General features: G+C 41.4%; 1 protein-coding gene across 1 annotated transcript in view; it reads right to left on the reverse strand.

Moving 5' to 3' along the window:
• The window catches only part of Elmo1 (engulfment and cell motility 1), a 503,321-nt gene that overhangs the window by 342,114 nt on the left and 138,001 nt on the right, over nucleotides 1–23,206 (reverse strand). Inside the window, exon 5 of the mRNA XM_028789271.1 lies at nucleotides 10,001–10,051. Coding sequence (XP_028645104.1) covers nucleotides 10,001–10,051 — 51 coding nt within the window. The remainder of the gene's footprint in view (nucleotides 1–10,000; nucleotides 10,052–23,206) is intronic.

The following is a 23,206-nucleotide window of genomic DNA, read 5'->3' on the forward strand; positions in this document are numbered from 1 at the left end:
TGTGTGTGTGTGTGTGTGTGTGTGTGTGTGTGTGTGTGTGTGTGTGTAAATACAGCAGCACAAACACCAGTGAGTCCCTGGGAGATGAATATGCACAGGCCAGAAGCATAGGCTAGATGGGAATAGAAGCAAGCAGCAAGTCTCCATTGGAAAGATCCTCCCTCCACGCTCCATTCTTCCTTCCAGGAGGAAACTAACAGAGCTCAGTTCATGGAAGAACGAAGAACAAGGGCAAGTGCACATGAATACTAAAGCCTGCAAACTGATAGGGTGTGACAGACAGGGAGAGAAAGGGAGGATGTTTACTTTTTCAATAAAATTATTATCTAGAAGTGACAAAAAGCTACTTGCTTAGTTAAGCAATTACACAAATTTATACATCATGATTACCCATTCAGTCACAACTCTGAGTAATAACTGCCTGCATTCAGAAGCTTCATTAGACACACAAATGAGTCTTTGCAGTTTCCAACGGCATGTATTTTTCACACAATGGCTGCTTGCTGCATGAATTTAAAATAGAATAACTCTAAGTCCAATTAACAGCTCTTCCTTGAACCAATGTTCTCCTCGATGAGGCTTCTGCACTGGCCTGCTGCATGCAGAACAGAGAGGAGTACAAATACATCATAGGGCTGAACTTTGGAGCAGTGGGCATCTGTCCTATTCTTCTCATCAAGATTTGCTGGGGTCTGTCGTTAGTGGGGTGTGAGGCACGCGTGTAATCGTCTCGCCGGCAAGAACGCACACGCACACACACACCAGAATCCTTCTGTAAGAACACGTTTATTCCCAAAAACAAAAATGGTGGAAGAAGACGCCCAGGCCCGGGAAAGCACTGCTATATATACCCTAGAGCGGTGTGCTCACCTTTGATTGGCTGCTTATTCGTTGCGCGCCAAACGCCGTGGGATGGGCTTTAACTTTGGCGGGCTTTTACCATGGCACATGCGCAATTTACTTGTTTACTAGAAAGAATTACGGCCGACAGCGCCATCTAGCAATGGCGGACTTTTCCAGCACCTGCCGCGGCTCCCTACAGTGGGGTAGGCAGTGGGATAAATTACATGTCCCATCCTCTTAGTCAATTAGCTTGAAACCATACTGGCTCATTCTCAGGCTTCTTTGGCAGTTGCTTTCTCCTTTGACGATTTGTGACACTGGAAGGACACAGTAGGATGGAGGCCCTATGGTTTGGAAGTGGTTTGTTCCCCAGTGGTTGCTGCATTGAGAGATTGATCCCCAGGATGGACAAGTCAAGAGGTGGTAGGACCTTAAGAGGTGAGGCTTAGTGGGAGGGTTGTTTCTGGTCCCTACCTGGTGCTTCTTGTCTTCCTCCTTCACACCTCATCTCTCTTAGTTATAGGATCTCCCCACCATGGCTTTCACAATGAGGGCCTGAACATAGTTGAGTTGATGACAATGCAACATTTTTTAACCTCTGGGACTATAAACTAAACCAACTCCTTGTTTTTATAAATTATCCAGCCTCAAGTATTTCATTATAATAGCAGAAAGAGCATAACACATGGTATTTTACATCAACAATCAATTAACTCTGCTGAACAGAAGTTAGTTACAAGACAACTGAAGAACACCCTGAACAAAGACATTGGAGCAGGAGTGGAGGATGAGAACTCATTCTTGGGAAGCCAACAAGCCCTAAGTCATTCAAAATCCATTTTCTTACAAAAAGAACTAAGACAGCTGGATGCAGACCACTCAGATATCATTTAAAGATACACCTTTCTCCAAATATTTGTGGGTACATAGAATTGCAACAGGTATTCCAAATGTGGATGTTTTGATGAATATCTCAAATTGATTTAACACTAACCTAATATAATTAACCAAAGTAAGTCACTTTGAATTCCTTGAAAACTACACTTTTATCCACAGGATATCATTTTCTCTACAGATTACAGCAACTCAGAAATCACCTCACTTTTCTCATCATCATCGATGAAAGTTGCAGTGTTTGATGATATTAACACGATTAACGGTAACCGTCACGCACGATGCGTTATCGTTATCACTCACTTCATCAAGGTTATTCTAAAACCTTGATGAAGTCATCCACTTAATCTGAACTGAGTCCAATCATATAGACACTTTTTGTTTTCTTCATCCAACAAAGGAACATGGAGGGGCAGGGAAGCTAAGTGACAGACATGCCCCAGCCCACACAGCTCATTATTGTTGCTGAGATAAAAACCTGGGCAGCTCGACTCTGTAGAGCAGCATTCAACAGAGGCTTGAAGAACACACCTGATCCAGGCAGCCTCTAAAACCACAGATCCTTCATTCATCACACAATTTCTTGATTTGAAAGCCTGGGTTGGGGTCTCCAGAGACACCTGCTGAACAAGCTCAGGCCGCCATGCTGCCTCTTCCCAATCCCAGGCTAACAGGATGCTCCACATCAACAAGATTCAGCATCTCTGCAGCAATGGTTGGACCATGCAACACTGGTCCTGCTGCCCAGTCCCTCCCTGTCCTTCCCAGCCGGGCCACTGTGAAGCCTTCCAGCTCTACTGCACCAAGAAAAAAATCTGCCCCACCTTTAAGGCTGTGCTATTTTCAGCAAAAACTTGCTGAGTAGAAACGTATTGTTTGGCTCTGCTTCATTAGTTATGCCTTTAATAGGGACCTATTTCAAGATAAGTTAATTAATTAGTCCATTTAAAATAAGGGGAGAGGAACAACCACCAAAACCTGGGCAGAGAAGTTAAGACTGAAGAGCCCCTCCCAAATCCTAAGACCATGAAGGTAATGCAAGTAGAGATGGAAACTCTTTACCAAGAGAATCCCACATGTGTGCAGCACAGCAGTGCCTGGCTGCTGATGGTTCTCAGCCTAGGACCATCCCAATAGCAGCATGGAAACTCCTACAGATTGTGACAAACATTCACACTATGTAGAATCCATAGACTCCAAGGCCCTGTACGTTCCTCTGGGAAAGTCCTCCGTCCTCATTGGTACAAAGGCCTGAAAGCTGTGTATGCTGGTTCTGGGTGCTGTTTTTTCCTCGAGACAACCCATACTCCTTCCCTGGAATTTACTGAAGGAGCAACTCAACTTAAAGCTCAGTGTTGTGCTCTCAGTCCCCCTTGTTTGCCTTTGGGAGGTCTTCACTATCATCTGAAGTCTCACTTAAGCATTGGAGGATGCACAAAGAAGACTTGTCGTGCTGACGCAATCCAATGGGGCCTAGAACAAAGCTCCTTGGTAGCTATGCTGTCAGTTCTGCCACTGATCACTCTAGGTGAGACTTACTTTTCCATAAGTAAATCCATCCAGGAACTGTGATGGGATTATATTAAAGGTTCCCTGCAACCCGCAAAGTGACAGCTAAGCAGGAATCCCATCATGAATGGACCAGGAGAAGGTCTCTCTTTATGTGAGTCCCAGAAGTGCCCTTCAATCAAATTAATATGTAGAACTGACAGGATCCTGTAACTGTAGCATCTGTGCAGAGGGAATTGGAAGAGGTTGGATGGGCACTGATCGGCTCCGATCTCTAATAGATCTAGATACAAAATTTTCATTTTACAGAATAAAGCTAAAGAAAAAAGTCTTTAACAATCAAACTGGGTCTTTAAAAAGGAAATTACTTGTCTAAATATCAATTAATGGCAGAAAAGCATACAATTTTGCTTAAACTATTCTCAGATAAATTTTTTTAATCATTTATTTTAAAACAAGGTTAAGCCTCATAATTCTCATTCTCTGACTCATAGATACTTTCGGAAAGTTTACTCTATGTCTTGTGCACGGAAAAGACAGCGACAAACAAGATTTACCCAATTTAGGGTGAGATGAGACACTTTAAAATAGTAGAAATAAAAATTAAATAACATGTTGCTAATGGGAAACACTAAAATGGAGAGCTATAACAGAAAACAACCTGGGAGTTCTTTAGATGCAGTGATTGATGAGCAAGTTGACTAAGGAAGGCAGTGTCAACCATGCAGAGGTGAAATAGATCAGCATATTGGGTTGGGGGAATTCAGTAGCCAGAAGGGCTGATGAGAGCGGCTCTACAGGTGAAGCAAACCTGGAGTATCTGGAGGGATAAGCAAAAAGGCCCCTGGAAAGATAAAACATAGATGGAAGTAGAAAGGGACAGATGTTGTGACAGGACACGAAGCTCTTGTGCTTCGGGAGTATGGAGAGCAAGGGACCTCTTGGTAGGCAATGTGCTTCTCAAAAATGATGCATTTGGACATCTAAGGCAGATGTCTGATGCACCAAATGGGAGACCTCAAACTAGTGTTTACATTCACACAGCACATGCTCCTGTTGAACACGTAATGCAGAATGACATATGTGAAATTGCTAACCAAATTCCAAGAAAATGTGAGCTAGAATATAGCTTTGTGAGATAGAGAGATATCTTTTGATAAACATATTGAAGGCAACAGTCAGTGTACAAATATGTTGCTGTTTGTAAAGGTAGAGTACATGTGTACACGGACGTTTGTGTCCACTTGTACAACAGCTCCAAGAGAAGAAATATGTTAGACTTGCTAAATAACACTTATAGAATCTGCAACAGTACCTGGCACTTACACGGAGTTTGAAAGATGTCACTAAATAAAGTAATTATATATTTATAATATATACATATATATATATTATTATTATTATTATTATTATATAAAATGTGTGTGTGTGTGTGTGTGTGTGTGTGTGTGTGTGTGTGTGTGTCGCAAGCTTGGTTTTATTACTCCATAATGATCCTGTACTGCTTTCATATTTGAGATGAAATAATCATGACTATGAAAAACAAGGTGGCCTTGGTTCCAATTTTCCAAACTCAGCACAAATTAAGAGCTTAACAGCCATATAAGGGAACATATCAGATAGTAAATTTTATTTTCTGGTACTGTTTCAAGGACAGAAAACAAGTTTCACTTCAAGCCATTCAAACAGTTCAGATGGATAGAAAGGTTCTGGGCTTGACTTGGGAGCAGTGATCCATGAATAATCACCTGGAGACACAGGAAGGGACCCAAGGTATGAATACACAGAACTAGCCATCCCTCTTCTTGAAGTAACCCCCTTCCAAACATCCAGCATAATTCTAGTCCCATAAAGTCAATTAAAAAGTGGAATGTTTTCAAGTTTCTGAAAACTCCTTAGATTCATGCTTTGTAGATTTTCCCAAATGCACATTGGCACGTGGATGAGGCTGGGAACATCTAACCTGCCACTTGCTGACCCTACAATCTGTTCTCTCCTGGTTTCTTCAGATAGAAGCTTCTAAAGCAATGGGAAAAATAGAATACAGACGTTTTGTAACTCTTTCAATTTTTGTGTGGGAGGCACTGAGGTCTTCTACTCACAGATAAGCACCAGGCCAACCTGGAAAGTTAAGCACGCTGTGCTGTTCCTTCTTGTTATCTGCCCAGAAGGCTGGGGATGAATGTGCTTTCTAGCCTGGTGACCTCTGCACTACCTGATTGGCCAGTGACAACACTGGACCCTTCCCGGACTCTTGTCATAAGCCTGTTTTTCTCAGCCAATCTATAGAACCTTTTAAATGGAAGGTGTCATGCCTACTTTACAAAGTTTCTATGTAGCCACATCTGGTTTTATTTTAGTATATTTTGTTCCTCAAAGAGATTTATGTGTGCTTTGTTGGGTGTGCATGATTAATTATCACCAGAGAAGAATTTCCCCAAATTGTGCTATGCTTATGTATGCCTAAATAAAGCATTTGGGGTCAGACTCCAGAAGTCTGAACCAACATCAGGTGCTGGGTTCCTACTGGACAGAAGTGCTTTCTTTCCTCCTATGGATCATCTTTCTGTGAAGGCCTGTTACAGTTACAGAGAACCCACTCATTTTTCAAATCGGTCCAGATTTAAAAATCTGTATCTGTTAATAATACTACAAATCTTGCTGATAAGAATTTCTGATAATCTGATATATCAAAATCTTCCTTATCACCATAGGAACTAGGACGCAAAAGCACTGTGGCAGGCCTTCTGATCTAGACAATTCTCAAAGTGGATCTGGAACAAGTGAGAACAGCAGGGAAGATTATGCTTAGAAACCACATGGCACTATGGGTACTTAATAAGCAGTGTGGGTTTCTCTAAACAAGGAACAGAATGAGAAACCAGGAGGAAAAGGAACTCATCCATGTGTCCTAATGGCTCGTCACATGGTTGCATAGACTGCAAAACAGAAATGTTTCTGGCTACAAACCTAATGATTTACTTTCTGCATACTATGATAAATCCATGCTACATTTAATGAAAAGGGATACGACCACACGAGATATGCATAAGTACTTCACTAGAGACTATGTAGTAAGTAGCTTATGTGTACTAAGCACCTGTGGAGTCCTCTGAGAGACATTTTGATCCTTTTATTAGAATATATATTTTTTCATGTCTATAATCAGAAAGGCATTGTTGTACACATACTGTTCTGCCATCTGCTCTTGTACTTAGTAAGGATCTTTAGAGATGCCTCTAGGGTGATACACACTAAATTCTTACTCAAATGATAACTGGTTTCCAGGATTTGGTCATTAGAAGAAATGCTTGGATGCACAGGTGCGGGGTGTATATGTCCTGTGGTTTTCTGAATCTACTCATCAGATAAACTCCTAACAGGAAAATTAAGACAAAAGTTAGTGTATATAATGTGCTTGGATGGAAACTGCAAGGTTTTATGCCAGGGCTACCTCAGTTCATCGTCCAATCCACAGCATACTCTGGTCACAATGATATCTAAGACAGAAACTCTGTTCCCTTTCAAAAAGAGACCAAGACCTTTCTACATATATGCATGGGAAGATGTATAAATAAACATATGGATATATAATTTCCAATTTTTGCTTCTACTATACCTATGATCACACATATTAAAAAACAGTCTCTACTCACTCATAAAGATTCCTGTAAATTACAAAATCAACCCTAGGTCATGCAGACTACCACCTGCTTTTTCTGTGTAAAATTCTTGATACTGTGTCTGGAGTTATTTGCAAACACAAAGGTTTTGAAGATTTTATTTTAGGATAGTTAAATGTATCAACAATTCTGATATATTTAATGACTTCTAGGGTTTATGCTACTGAGCCCAAGAATACACAGGTATTCATTATGAAAACATTTTTGTTTGTTTTCTGAAACAGGGTCTCTTTATATAACCCTGACTAACCTGATATTCTCCGTGTAGACCAGGCTGGCTTCACAATCAGAGATCTACCAGCTTCTGCCTCCCAAGTGCAGGAATTAAATGCATACAGCGTCATGCTCAGCTCATTATGAAGAATTTTTTTAAAAAAAAACAAACCTTTAAGAAAATGAAAACAGTGATCTGACAGTCTGAAGTTTTTATATTAGGAACATACTCAAAACATGTTCCATGAGGTGCATGACCTCAGGGTCAGGTTCTGGGTATGATCAGAGCAGGTAGACAGTCGCACAATTCAGCTTCTACTGAAGTTGGCAGGCCTGCTCTGGAACTTACATATATCTACAAACACTCTGTACCACACCTAAAACGTGTGTGTGTGTGTGTGTGTGTGTGTGTGTGTGTGCATGTGCACGCACATGCATAAATGCACACATACATATGCGTCCATGTGCATGTGTGTCCATGTCTATAACTATGTATGTAACTTTGTATACACTTATATAAGTTGCTATCTATTTTCAGTCAACCACTGTAGAAAAGGAAGTTCATATAAAAGAACTGTATAAAAGCAATGCTGGTTTCTTTATAGCACTCTAATACTTTATAACAAATCTGATGAAGATACTTCTCTATTTTTTATGATATATTCAAAAAGCAAGTCAGGCCAGGCATGGTGGTGCATGCCTTTAATTATGTCACTTGGGAGGCAGAAGCAGGCAAATGTCTGAGTTTAAGTTCAGCCTAAGGCTGGAGAGATGGCTCAGTGGTTAACAGCACTGACTCCTCTTCCAGAGGTCCTGAGTTCAATTCCCAGCAACTACATGGTGGCTCACAGCCATCTGCAATGGGCTCTGATACCCTCTTCTGGTGAGTCTGAAGACAGCTACAGTGTACTTATATACATAAAATAAATAAATAAATCTTTAAGTCCAGCCTAATCTACATAGAAAGTTCCATGACTGCCAGGAGTACAAACAGATCCCATCTCAAAAACATAAATAAATAAATAAATACATTGTTTAACGTGAGATGGCCTATCTGATCTGTTTTCATTTAAATAAAAACTAATAAAAAAAATAACCCAGCAATGAAGGAACCTTTCTGTTTCCATATGAACTGCTGTGTAGTAACACCTACCTATAGACCGTGTGGCTTCAGCTCAATCATAAGAGGCTCTTGTAAATGCAGGTCCCCGGGCCTTTTCTCAGATACTGTTACCCAGTCTTACCAGCCAGGCTAAACATCGGCATCTCTAAGTCCCACAGCTGGCCTAGTATAGAGGCCACTGTTATAGAATATGCAAAATGGTCTCCTGTGAGTGGACTGTATTATAATACAGTCTGTACACCCCCTTGCCCATCTCTCCCAGAACCCTGAGTTTGAGAATCAATCTTTGACAAACACACATCCACTGTCTCTGATGACAACTTATCAAAAATTCTCTTTCCAGAAAAAACCTCTCCCCTACACTGAGCCTTCTGTTATTTTATCTTACGGGGGATTGTCTTCATGGAAGTACATAATGTACTTTGAGACTATTCCTCACCACACCCTTCAACTCCCCCCTCCCTCTCAGTACTCCTCGCTGTTAGACAGTTTCCCCTCCTCTTTCACATCATCACTACATATGGAATTTTGTTAGGAACCCAAGGCAGCAGCATAGAGAGCCAGCCTAGATACAACACGGAGCCTCGCTACAGATGGTAATTAGCAAAGGAAATAGAAGCACAAAAAAACTAATGATGGGGTAGCTTCTAAGTTCAAGTTAACAACAATTCGACCTGATGAATGAAGGCCTGTGAAAAGCCATAATGGCTCAGGTCATATTGTAGCCAGTCAAACCTGGACGCAACCCGTCATCTCTATGCCTGGCATGAAGTCACTGGAGGATGGCTCCACCAAGTCCAGCAGGCAGCCCATAGAGCTCATCACTGTGTTAGGTTCAAGATGTTACAGGGTAAAATGTTTGAGTTTTTAAGGCTTTAATGTAATTTTCAATGAGAAGAATTTGTGGTAGCTACAGTACCCACACTTTAATTGTAGCCAGATGCTTTTCCCAATTTTTAATTTTATTTTTAGCCTAGCACATGGCTTCAGTGGAAACTGAGAATGATAGATAGACGACACACATTTCATCACATTTGCAGTGTGAAAATAGTAACACTTGGGGTAGTTTGTGCATGCTATTTTTCAGGAAAGCAAGGAAGTGCACTTTGGAGGAATAGACTTTAAATATGCTAATGTTGCTATGCAGCATCTCCACACATAAGAGAGATCACGATCCCAGCCATAGTCTAAATATATTGCGGCATCCTGTTTAACAGCTTCTATTCAGAGACCTTCAAATGTGTTATATAGAATCAGCCGAGAAAAAACAGCATAAGCAGGCAATGCTCTTGAGCTGAGTTTAGGAAATGCTTTAATAACAGACCCAGGCTAGAAAATGATCAAATATCCACCCACCACATCCTACACACACACTGGAAAGGCAATAGTAGGCTCCTTTCTTTCACTGCCTGACTCTGTCTGACGGCATGAGGTGATGTGTGAGCAAGTGGGCTAACCCGATCAGACAGTCATTCTCCCACTGTACTGCGAGAACGGCTGCTGGGTTGACTACCACAGGTGAAATCTTCACCATCCATTGACTGGACATTGTCCTGACACAATGTCATCCCCTGTTGCAGAAAAGAGAAGGTAGAATGCTCCTGGGAGTGTAGTCTGCCTGGGAGGATACTGCACTCCAGGTTCTGCAGAAGTCTTACAGGTCTCTACCCACAGCCAAGTACAGCAGACCCAGGTGGGAAACTTAATGAACAGCCATAAGGGAAGATCAACTTACTGGAGACGTGGTTAATCGGAGGATAGTGCCATTTTTTATTTCATTGCGGTTCTGCAAAAGATGAAAGAAAAGCTTTAATAAACCTTTTAAGTAGAAGTTTAATAAAGAAGAGAAAAAAAGCAACTATAACGCAGTCTTGATTCTAGGAAGCATCCTTATGATTTTCTCAGTTCTCATTTGTGTAATTTTTCAATTATTTCTACAAAGAAGCTTAACTCAAAGAATAGTAATATGAGACCTCAAAATCCAAAAGCAAAATAATAACTGTAAAGTATATTCAGGGAAAACCATCGAGAAGTTCTATACCTGATAGAACTGAAAATGTGTTTATATAAAAGCTTCTATATTAATATCCACAGAAATATTTACTCTTAAATCAAAAGAAGTTTTAAAAATTATTTGTAGTAACAGTCACTCCACCCTCCCTCCAAATAAAATGAAAATAATCAAATTGAACATATCTAAAATAGTTCATTTTCGTTCTGCAAAGCATATCTCAATAAAGCTGCAATTTTAAAGGGTTTTTTTTTTTTTGGCATTGGCTAGTTCTTTGTGCATGATCCTGCAAAGTAAGAAAGAGCTGCATGAATGAGCACATCCCAGATCAGCCTGTGAGCATGTGTGACCCCTCCACATCCTTAGTAAAAGTTGGATTTCACGGATGATTCCAGTTCTTTCCACCAGAGTATGCACCATGTTCAGCCTCCAGAAGGTGGCCATCTAGCAGGACTCTCCCTGGCTATAGCCCCAAGGAGCAGAGGTTAGGAGACTCATTTTCCACATCCTTTGAAACAGGCCACAGGCTATGATGCAGCAGGAGCTCAGAGTTGGTGGAAAATTCCCCCCTGATGTGTCAAAGGCCCATCCATCACTTGTCCCCATGACCAATTTTCACTAGTTATAGACAATAAATTCTCTACAATGAACAAGCTGTCCGAGGCCAGCTTGAGCACTCCCTCCCAAAGAAAAGGACTTCTGGATACTGCACATCATGCACAAACAAGCCTGAACCCCATCCGCAATAAATAAAAAATAAAAGCTCAGCATGGTCCTTTCATCCTTATCTAGAATATCCCAGAAACGCCAAGCCACTCTGTAGAAAACTATCACTTTATTACCACAGGGACAAGCAGTGGCCACAGAGCAGGCTGGCTGGGAATAGCAATATTAATTCACTTCATTTCAAGCTTAATGCATGTACAAGACTGAAGGGGAAGTCAAATAGTTGCAAACACTAGTCGCAAAGTACTGAAAAAAGCAGGATAGACACCATTTCTCCTCCATGGCCAGCTTCTAAGTACACTGAGAAATCAAAGAGTCAGAATATGGAGAACTGAAATTCTTCTTTATTAGGGATTCTGGAGAACAGTGGTCTCTCAAAGTAAGCCCTCAGATTAGGTGAGACTGAGCAGGCATGTTCCAAAGAAAGGAAAAAGTGTGCTCCACTTTTGAGAAAGAAACAAGAAAAATTTAGAGATATTTTCTCATAGAAAACTAGAGTGGGGAGTTAGGTATTTCATTATTTTTTTTAAAGTGCCAGTGCTCTGGCATTGAGCTAAATATTTTCGTCTTCAGTATTTATCTAACCACCATAATAACTCTATGTGCATTTTAAAGATTAGAAACCATAGCTCATCTACTGGGAGGTGTGCTGCCTAGGTGACCTCACACTGTTCTATGGGTTTATCCTGTCTTTTTCCTTTCTGGAGCATCCCAATAGTCAGTAGATTTTATGAGAGCAAAGAAGTAGGAAGGAAGTTAAAGAAAGACCTGCAAGAGGTTCCAGGGGTTCTAGTAGGAGCTGGACCGGGAAAGAAAGAATCTGCCCCCAGGCACCCAAGTGGAGTCTTTGCTTTCTACACTCAGAGCAAGACTTCTATGAAGAAAGGAAGACGTTGGATTGTCCACTTGGTAAAGCCAAAGAACTATTTGAGTTATTTACAGGCAGAGCTGGGTCCAAATATCTAGCTAACTATTCTGATCTGATTCTTCTCCCCTGTGTTGGGGAAGAACATGTCCTTGCCTGGACTGTGTAGAAAGAGCCAGAAGTGAGCCTGCGCCTACCTTGGGACTGTTTAAAATGAAAGCAGTTTCTCCTATTCTTAGAATGGCAACCATCGCAATTCCATGCTCCAGGGTCAACAGCAAACTCTGTCTAATCAGTGATTTGTATTTTGGATAGAGATGGGGGAGAGAGAAGAGAAGACAGGATAGGACATGGAAGGAGGAAGAGACAGAAGAGCTATCTCTATAATCCTTACAAACTTTTAGCTCCTGAGACAAGGCAAATTGAACTCAGAAAGAACATCAGTGGTATAGCCTTTCTTCCGGGACAACATCCTATCAGGAAGAAGAACCAGACCACACCTCTTTCACCCTAGCTGTAAAATTCATTAACACAGGAAAAGGCTTCACAACTCCCACCATGGCAGCACAGGGACTCATTTAGCAGCAGTCTGCCAGGCGTAGAAGCACACTCCTCTTCCTAGCTGGGAACCCTGCTGCAAGCCGCATGGACGGCAGCTGGTACAGCTTCACCAGGTCATTATAAAGATTCAGTGGCTAATCCACTGATGCTGTTTAGAATAGGAATCAAATATTGCAAATAAACAGGAAAGAAATGTCAAATGTTTATTACTAAACACAAAAATAGCATCCACAAAACATACTGCTAAGCCCTTTCAAGTTTGAAGCTAGTCCCTATACGTATCCAGTTGTGGTCTGAATGTGAAATGTCCCCATAGGCTCACATGTTTGAACAGTTGGTGCCCAGCTGGTAGCACTGTTTGAGAACACTCTGGACCATGAAGAGGCAGAACCTTACTAAAAGAAGGATATCACTGGAGTAGAGAGCTGTGGTTTTACAGCCTAGCCTCACTTCCTGTTATCTCTCTGCTTTCAGTATATACATAAAATGTGACCATTCTACTTCCTGACTGCCAGGCCAGCCTCACATACCAGCTGCCATACCTTCACAGCCATGATGACTCGTATGCCCTCTGGAACTGTAAGAGCGAAAATAAACCATTTTTCCCTAACTTGCTTTTAGTCATGGTATTTTAATATAGCAACTGAAAAATGACGAACAGACAGCATGATAAGTAAATTTCATGCTACACTCTACATTACTCTAAAAACATTAGCACATTCCATCAGACTAATACATATTAATAAGCATATGTCCCATCTATAAGCAGATCAGCTATGGAGGAATTCTGCCCTAGAGAGGCTTCATATCAGAAGCTGGGCACCCCTCAGTTACTCTATTGCCCCTCTCAGTCCTCCTTGATGCATTCTTCCAAGAACCAACATTGTGAGTGCCTGTGCATGTTTGTGTGTGTGTGTGTGTGCGCTTGTGCCTGTGTGCGTGTGTATGTGATAGTTGCTTATTATCTTCTTCATGTTGTTCATTAGTTACGTCACTTCATCCTGGAAAGACATACCCGTGAGAGTGAATACTGACTGTATCACAGTAGGATCACTCCATCTACAAAGGCCCATGTCAACGTTCAGTAAACATCTGCTGGCTAAATGACTACATTGCTATGTTCTAGGTCATAAATGAAACACTGAGACAAATCCAAAATGAAGCAAGACTAATTCTCATTCTCCTGAAAGTCAATTAAAATCCTGACCCACACAGCTTTATTTTTTCAGTAATCACCTGCTGTGGTCAAAGTATGAGTGCTCACTGCAAGAACTTCCTGAAAAGCCCAGAAACTCTATAATGGAAAGCATCAACTGCTTTCAACCCAAGATTCTTTGGACTCCAGTTCAAGATTTCTTTTATTTATTTTTTTTTTTTTACTAATTGTGGGGTGTATGCAGTATCATGATCCACACATTTACAACCTAAAGCAAAGCTCTAACTCTCAGAAGATGTCTTTCTTCTCTGATGGTCTTGGCAGCTTGGTTAGGCTTTCTGATACACCAAGGAGACTGAATACCATCCAACCCAATACTGATCTTGACGTTGCTATTAAGTCTTTTGCAAATGCTCAGTGTAAATAATCATCATAGAAAATATAAATCAAAAATCACAATGATTTACTACCTCGATACTCTAAGAATGGCTATTACGAAAAAAAGACTAGCTAAGCATGGTGACACACATTTAATTCCAGCACTCAGAAGGCAGAGGAAGATAGATCTCTGAGTGTGAGGCCAGCCTGTTCTACACCATGAACTCCAGTACAGCCAAGGCTACTACACAGAGAAACCATGCCTCAAAACAAAACCTTAAGTTGCTATTAATACTTAGAAAAACATATTGGAACATTGCACACAACTGGTAAATAATACAGTTATATGGAAAATATTAAAGGTTTCTCAAAGCCTTAGAATACATACACCTTAGCAATGCATGCATAAGCATATAAACACAAACAATGAAACCGCTGTTTGGATTTTTCCTGTAGTAATATTCTTGGTAGCCAAAATTGGAAGCAGTCTATATGTCCATCAAGCAATGAGTGGACACAGAAATACAATGGCAGACCAATCAGCCAGAACAATGGAATTGTATTAGTTTGAACAAGGACAGAACCAATGTCACTACACCAAGGGAAATGAACTGAGGTGCAGAATGACAAATACCACATGACCTCATTCATATGTAAAATACAGACAAGCCAGCCTCATGGAAGTTGAGAATGGGGTTTACAGAGGCTGTGAGGAGGGGAAGCAAGAGAGTGAGGGAGTGAGAAAAAAAAGGTTGCTAAAGACAAGCTAAGCCACAGCTGTGTTCAAGCTAGGGCTATTGAGGAGTCATTCTACATATATAACTGTTCTATACTGTGCATCTCAAAGACCTAGGAAAGGGGATTTGCACATTGTCAGCATGCAGAAATGATAAGTATCTGAGGAAAGAGATTGTGTAGGAGTTCAGGAGATAGTTCTGTCAGTAAACTGTCCACTTGGCAAGCATGAAAAGCATGCCCCAGCTCCTATAGAGAAAAGTCAGTAGTAGTAGCCTGTACTTGTAATGCTATACTCGGGAGATAGACACTAGTGAATCCCTAGGCCCTGCTGGATGGCCAGTCTACCATCATCAATAATCCCCAGGCCAGTAAATGGCCTACCAAAGAAATAGAGGTGCTAGATGTCTGATGAGGAGTGACACTCAAGGCCAACCTCTGGTCTCTCCTCCCAGGTACATATACACATGCACATGTTTCTGTATACCCAGGTATACCATACACACATATGCACATGCACATGCACACACACACACAGAGGGGGGGGGAGGGAGGGAGGGAGGGAGGAGGGAGAGAGGGAGGGAGGGAAAGAGAGAGAGAGGGAGAGAGAGAGAGAGAGAGATTATTGACCTTGATTCAAACATCATACAATGTATAAAACATACCAAAACATCATTTGGTACCAAAATAATGTGTAATTATACTGTTCTTATCTGTCAGTTAAAAAAATTAATTTAAATTTTACAAAAGGAAAAACAGCCCATCATAAGACACATTTAGAACAGGCATTCTGAACCCCGAAGTAATACTGGCTACAGTAAAGAGGCTCCCTCATGCCACCTCCTCACAAATAAAAAGGAGAAAAGAGACAGGAAGAACATCTCTGCAGGGACCTGCTGGGCCTGCACACACTGTATGGGAAGAATGACAATTGGCCAAGGGAAAGCAGCCAACGCTGCTATCATATTTACACACACAGCCATTGTAGTCTGCAATCACCCAGGCGAGATTCTGTGTTTCTGGTCCCACCTCATCCACTTGGCCTCTGTGAGGCCTGGGTCGTAGGATCCTGAGCAAGCATGTCATTGCTGTGATATCGTCTCCTCCAGAATCCATTTCCTCAGTACATCAATGTTCTACTTAGGCTAATCCAGAATTGCATCTGGTCAAAAACATAAATGCTCCCTGTCTGTTGTTTTCCAAAGACAGCAGAGAACCTCAGGGAGTCCAGACACTATCAGTATTAGAAGTCTTAGCCCTTAGCAGGCAGGTACCTCCAGGGTCCCCATAGCCTCCTCTCTCCACTGTTGCCCACTGCATCTTTCAGTTGTGAGGAGCCCCTAACTTTAGATGTTCTGCTCTAAGATAACACTGTTCTTCAGCACTTTTACTTAAGCATCAGAAAGTGACTCTGCATGTAAACACAGCCCTATTAATTTATCATATGTCCATTTGCTTCACTTTCCCTTCTTGAGGCTAATGAAGCAAGTAAGTGCAGTATATGACATATTGGTTGCTAAGCTACAGAGCAGAACAATGTCTGTAGATGGAAGACAACGGAGGACCTATAGAAAGGAATGCATAAAGTACCCAAAAGTAAGATATGAATACTCTCCGAGTGATCTGGGTGGGGGTAGGGAGGTGGAGAAGTGGGGTAGAAGAATAAAGAATCCATTTCCCTACAACTAGCATGTTCCAGAGTGGTGGTCTGGTATGCTACACTTCCCACTCCAGCTGTCACCTCTGACAGGTAAAGGTGCCTTGGCAGTTTCTTCCTCCACTTTTGTCATGCTCAGTCATCACTATTTTCATACTTTCACTTGCAGTCTAATATCCAGTTCTCAAGACTGAAAACTGAAAGACCACAACAAAGAACAAGGCCTATTGACAGAGATGTTTAGGTCCAAAAGATCTAAAGTTCAAAAGTGAGAGATGTTAAGATCTCACAGAATTAACATCTGCAGTCAGTAGTCCTCTCCCTTGCTTTCCATAGTAAGATCTGGGCCAGAAGGATTGGATGAGGGAGTTAGTAGCTCCCAGCAGTCCATGGATGTCCTAGATCAGGCAAATCTGAGTGGCTAAACAAAGACTGCCTATCTCCTTTGGTATTTTAATCAAGAGTAAAGCCAGAGATAAAGAACAATATGTTTTTCTGAAAACAAACAAGTTTGTCTTAAAGGAACAGGCACTATTCAATGTATACTAATGCCCCAAAGTGGGAAAGTAAGCTTACTTTCACAGAGCAAGAAGTGACAGGCCCTGGACCTAAATTCAGGTACAATGTACTTCAAAACCCTGTCCTTCTAACATTCTGAAATGCTATCCAATGTAATTTATTTAATAGAGATGGGATGTGATTGTGAAAATACTTAAGTGAGTGCAAGCCGTCTCTACATGCAGAAAAGGTCATGGCACAACGGTAGTATTCCATCTGGGTGAGTGGCACCAGCAAAGGCATAGTGTGAGCACCAGATGGTGAGGTCAACTGTCAGCCAAATCTCTCTAGGGACAGTTGCTGTGCTGGAGAACAGTGACAGGACAAGGAAGCTGGACCAGCAGCAGTCTGGATGGTACAATGGACTAAGAGGAAGGAAGCTCCAGCTGGGGCCTGGGCCAGCTGCTAAATCAGCTTGTTCCCTTATCAGCAGAAGGAGGCAAAGGGCCCAATGCCAAATGTCAATTCTCTGTATCTTATTCTCAATAGAGCAAACAGAGAGGAAATATTTAAGGCCCTTGAGCAGGATTAAAGATATGATGAAGGAATCTTAGGGAAATAAATCTGTCAGATGGGTGAATTAGACTGGGAGGGGAAAAGTTCAAGAAACTAAGTCAGCAGACAAAGGACTTGAGCAACTGTGTACAGGTTCCAACCCCAGAGATACAGGCCCTCAGCACCTCACACTCTCAGAGTGTGCAATCCAGGAGACAATGAGACGATCCCAAGCGTGAATAGACAGTGTGTTCCCTCATATTAAAAAAAATACCCCTTTCCTTCCATATGGACCATGAAGGACAGTCAGCAAGAAAACATTTTGTTGGCGTATGAATATTGTCAAGTCTGACAAAAGCCTTTAAAATGTTCAAATGCAACATCTATTCAAAGTTTTATGTTGAAGAAAAATTGAAGGTGCAGGTAATGTTTCATAAAAGATGTCCCAATACTCATAGTTCGGGCAGAGTATGAAGGTAAGGTCCAACCTTCATAGACCAGTCATTTTCTTGTTATCTCAACTCAAAACCTTGGCCCTGCTTTAAGGCACTGAAACTGGACCTGAGCCTTTCCCTTGGCCAGCTGGGGAAAATGTGGTGCTTCACCAGTAGAGGACAATGAAGGTCTCCTCCCCCAGCATTATTTCATGTAAATCCTCTCAGATCTTACATGCCCCAAGCCCCTTGACACAATATTACCAGAAACAACTTCTATGACCTTCTGCAACTCAACCCTCCAGCATTAAATCAGCTCTATGGTCCAGCACAGGTTCACTGTTCAAATTGCTTTCCTCTGACCAATCCGTGATTGGTAGGCAGTTGGAGATGCTTCTGTGGTAGTCATACCCTCTTCTGAGAGCTGCACAGGGAGGGGTGGTGAGCACTCCTGAGTTTAATCTTCTGCATGACCTTCTTCCACAGACTAAGGGCCACAGTCACTTTCCTGCAACTATTCCATCTAGGTTCATCAGAGTCCCTTTCACCCTGATACTCATAACTACCCAGCTTTTACCAGGAGACAGCTATCCAAATTCCTGCTGGTTCACCATTGATATGGTTTCTGTACCCAGATTAGATTTGACTGATATATAGTAAATCTTCCAAATGTTCCTTAGGACAAAGGGAAATTTAAAGAAATTATAGCCAAGCAGACTAGTTATGTAATATGGTCACTAAAGTATGACTGTAGAGGAATGTTTAATGTTTGAGAATACAGAATTTTCTATTGCATTAGATTATGGGAAATGACAGCAAGTCACACTGGAGTATGACTCTAAATGTACATGCTGAAGAAATACTGATGTCCTGTTGGGTGACCCTATGTATGGTGTTCTGCTTCTGCAATATGGGAAGGACGCCAATGAGAAGAATGCCTGACACACAATGCCTTGCCCATGTTTTTAAGAGAATGATTATTAGGGTTAAGGACAGAAGAATACAAATGAACTTTGTGCAAACATGAAACAGTCTAATACCATAGAAATGAAGACCTAATTGCCAGCCCCAGCTGCTATCGTCAACCTCAATCTACCTCCAACCAAAGGGGATAGGCTAAGGTTTAAATGACTTATGATGGCAAGTTACAGCCTGAATCCCAAGAAACCACAAAGTTCCGCAGCCACATCTAGAAGAAAGAAACTCACGCTTGGAAGAGGTATTCTAAAAGGCCAGTTCCAGTGACATTAGCAGTGATCACAGGAACTCTAACAGTTTGGAAAGTACCAACTCCACATCCTGTTCTAGGTATCCCCCAGTGCCAACATGTCTACAGACAGAAAATGAAATATGGACCTTCACACTGGACAGCTAGGGAATGAAATGATGAAAACACTCAGGAAAAGATTTCCAGGTGTGAGCTAGCTTGCTGTCAGATGAAATTCTGAGCATTAGAGCATTCTTCCTTGTTATGAGCCTAGTCACGGGTATCAGGAAGGCCTGACTCAGTCCCTGGCTTCAGTGATAGCAGCTTTGTCATCTGAGCATTCGCTATTCCTGGCACACAGAAGGCTGGCACAGGAAACGCATGGCTTGCTGCTTAGTTTTATTGTTGTTTGCATTTTAATCATTTTACTTGTTTTATAAGTATGGGTGGTTTGCTTGCATATATATCTATGTATCATATGCATGCCTGGTGCCCACAGAGGCCAGAAGAGTGTACAGGATCCCCTGGAACCCAGATCACCTTGAAGAGCATCTAGAGCTCCTAACTGCTGAGCCATCTCCCCAGACCCCTGCTGGTTAGAACTTACTATCTACTTAACACAGTCTAGAGGCAGTTGAGAAGAAGGAACCTTAGTTGCAGAATGGCCTACACAGAATTGGCATGTGGCAATGTCTATGAGAGTACATCTTGATTCATGTGGGATAATGTAGGATGTCCTTCAGGCACATGACACATGCTAAAAATGGTACAGCGTTTGTATCATACCCTCTGCACAACCTCTTGTATACCTCAAATCAAGATCACTTATGAGCTCTAATTCAAGCTATGAAAGCTATGAAGTTGAAGCTATGAAAATGGTCATTGAATTGTACTGTGTAGAGAATGTAGACAAAGGAGAAAGGGGCTATGTGAGTTGCACTTTGAAAGTTGTTCGGATCCATGAGTGCAGAAAACATAGGTACAAAGTGATGACTACATGTGTATAGCATCCTTCAGTGATAAAGGAAGGTAGTCACAATCACACTACATGTTGGAGTAAACCAGCTCTCTGACTGACGTATTCAATATGTTTACAATGACTCAGCCATATTCATAAAGAAGATGGAGCTTAGGTGACAGACCCTGAGGAAATGAAGGAATTGCCATGAGGGAAGGCATGAGTCTCAGACAGAGTAACCAAGTAACCAATGGGTCAGCCCGTTCTTGTGAAACTCCTGCCTAAGACATCATGTATGAGGATTCTCTTTCATGTCTTTTATGGCCTTGGATGTCTCAGGAATCTGCAATCCATGGACCTCATATAGAAACAATGGTTTTGAGTGCATGAAATAAAACATGTAAGCTTGCAAACAAATCAAATAGCTACTTAAATATTTTTAAATTGTCTCAAAGTAGTGCACACTCTACTTTAGCAACGCAGGGGTGAGCAGATGTCATTAATAAAGACCCAGACAGTATTTTATATGCTGTGGGCCAGAAAGTGTCTATGGCAAAGGAGAAACACAAATGAATAGGTGCACCAGGAATCTTGACATGCAAAACAGATAACATCATGGATTTTTTTCATAGGCTTCAATTATTGACGTCTGAATCTATGAGTTTTAAAAAAAAAGTATGTTTTAGGTCTAAGAGCTAATAAATTATAACAATTTCTAATAAAATACAGTGATCATGAGTGATACTTTTAAGATTCCTGCAATAAGAGTAGGAGATAGCTCTGGCTTGTACTGGCTCCAAAGGCTCAGCTCCTGTTTTTATGATACTTATAGCTTGATGGGTACCTTCCTATGGAGTAATGTAAAGCTGACTTTCATTCACATTCACAGACAACAGGTTAAAATAAAGGCCCTCCATAACACTTACAAATTCCTACCATAGCTTTAGAAGACTCACCCCAACGCATCCCTACCCAATATTTACACTCATGTCTGATACCCCACCCACGCCGGCTCAATGTCCCGTTCCCTTTTGTTCTCTAACACACCAAGTTCTTTCATGCTTCAGTGCTTCAGTACTGCCTGTTCTGTGCTCTACAGTGCTATGATCTGACTCCCTTTTGTTCTTTTTAAAGAGACAGCCCCTTGTGCTTTATAGCAATCTTGGTCAGGATGGACAGTCAGGGCCTTCCAGGGGAATATAAGTTGCTCCAGAGTTGGCATGAGCAGACACAGACCCAGGGAATAGGCCTGGGCCACAGATAGCACACTTTCTGACAGAAGAACCCCTGCTTAATGAGGATGTAAGGATGTCTCTTGAGACTCATGTGGTTTGAGAACAAAGATCCATGTAAGTCTCCAATTCTCAAGACTAGGTGCATCCATCTATATGCTTCATTCATTCATATTTGCATTATTGTAAACTTGAAACAAGTCAAATCTTATTTTTGTTCCATTCTTAAATCTATAGTGCACAGTGGTGCTCTTAGAATAAACTAAAATAGAAATACACACCATACTCTACCCACATGATTGTTTTATGCCAACTCTAAATAAAACTGAGTACTTTGCTCATTTTCTAAAAACTACTGATCTCTTTCTACTCCCACAGGAATACGTGCTTGAGAAGAGTGGGCACCCTCTGCGCTTAGCTCATCACCAAAGCCTAAAATATACTCAGTACATGCTTTCTCAATGAATAGCATGAATATTTGAATCATGGCAAAACCTGAAAGAAGAGGCAAAATACATCCAAGAACTAAAGCTCATAGGCCACTTAGGACTTAAAAGACAGGAATAATAATCTTTCTCCCCACAACTTAAGACTCAACCCCTCCCCTCAGCCCTAATATTCAGTTATCCAGTGAATATTGGTTTTATTGAGCACAGGTATCACTGAAAACTGAGCTCATGTTCTACCACTGATGTATGTTTCTACACTGAGTCATAAGTACGACCAAGTCATAGTCCAGCACACTGTAAGTGTATGTTACAAAGTGCCCCAGACATCTACTACCTCTGCGCTTTGAGCCTCAAGTTCTGTCTAGATATGTTCCCAGACAATCACCTGTCCCAGCCCTGAAGAGAAGCACCCTTATATAAGAGGAAGCTAGAAAGATGATTCAGAAAACCAGGATATGACCTCAGGGCTAGAATCGACCAGCCCAGGAATACACATCAGAGAGCAGGGTTTCACATAGGCTCCACTCCAGCCTCCTTCCTTCCATTTCTCTCTTCTCCTGCAGCCAGAAGAGAAATTAGAACCTAAAGGGACATTTCTAGCAGATATTAGAAGTGGCACATTTAAAGAAAGAGCTAAATAATCCCAGTTTAAAAGTATTGATATTTAAATGCTCATCAAAATCACAGTAAGGAAATAACTAACCAATAGGCTTCTCTCTCTCTCTCTCTCTCTCTCTCTCTCTCTCTCTCTCTCTCTCTCTCTCATTTCTTTTTTTAATTTTTTGAGACAGTCTTACTATGTAGCTCTGGCTGTCCTGGACCTTACTATGTAGAGCAGGGTAGCCTTGAACTTACAGAGATCTCACTACCTTTGCTCCCAAGTGTAAGATTAAAGGTGAGTGACACCATTCCCAGCTTCTCCAATAGCTATTTTCATAAGGACGGAAACTGGCAAATGCTGCAAAGGCTGTGAATCAGAGGGAACTTCAACACGCTGGGTGGGGATGTCACTTTAGAGCAGACATTATGGAAAAGTGTTTGGAAGTTTCTCTAAGCGCTAGAAATAGAACTACCATATGGAGTAGTAATTTCGCTCCTGAGTATATATCCAAAGGAAATGAAGGCAGTATGTTGAAAAGACACCTGCAGTCTAGGGCAGCACAATCCACAGTAGCCATGATAGCAATCATCTAGGAGTCACTCAAGGGACGAGTGGATAAAGAAAATGTGATACATAGTATTACTTAGCCATTAAAAGAATGATTGCTACATAACAGAAGTAATAATAAAATGATGTATACACAATAACAGATAGTATTTTAACTACAAATAAGAAAAAATAATTATACACCCATTAAAAAGGTCATAAAATGGATGTGTAATTCAGCATACCACATGAACAATGGCCCTTTTCTCTGGAACTGTACCCTGGTTGCTAGGACAAGTCTTCACAGCTGTCTGTCACTCGGGGGAGGGGGGGCAGGGGGCTTGACCTTACATATACCTGAGTATCAGTAAC

The sequence above is a fragment of the Grammomys surdaster genome, unplaced genomic scaffold (genome assembly GCF_004785775.1).
Source record: "Grammomys surdaster isolate TR1022 unplaced genomic scaffold, NIH_TR_1.0 125807, whole genome shotgun sequence".
Classification (NCBI taxonomy): domain Eukaryota; kingdom Metazoa; phylum Chordata; class Mammalia; order Rodentia; family Muridae; genus Grammomys; species Grammomys surdaster.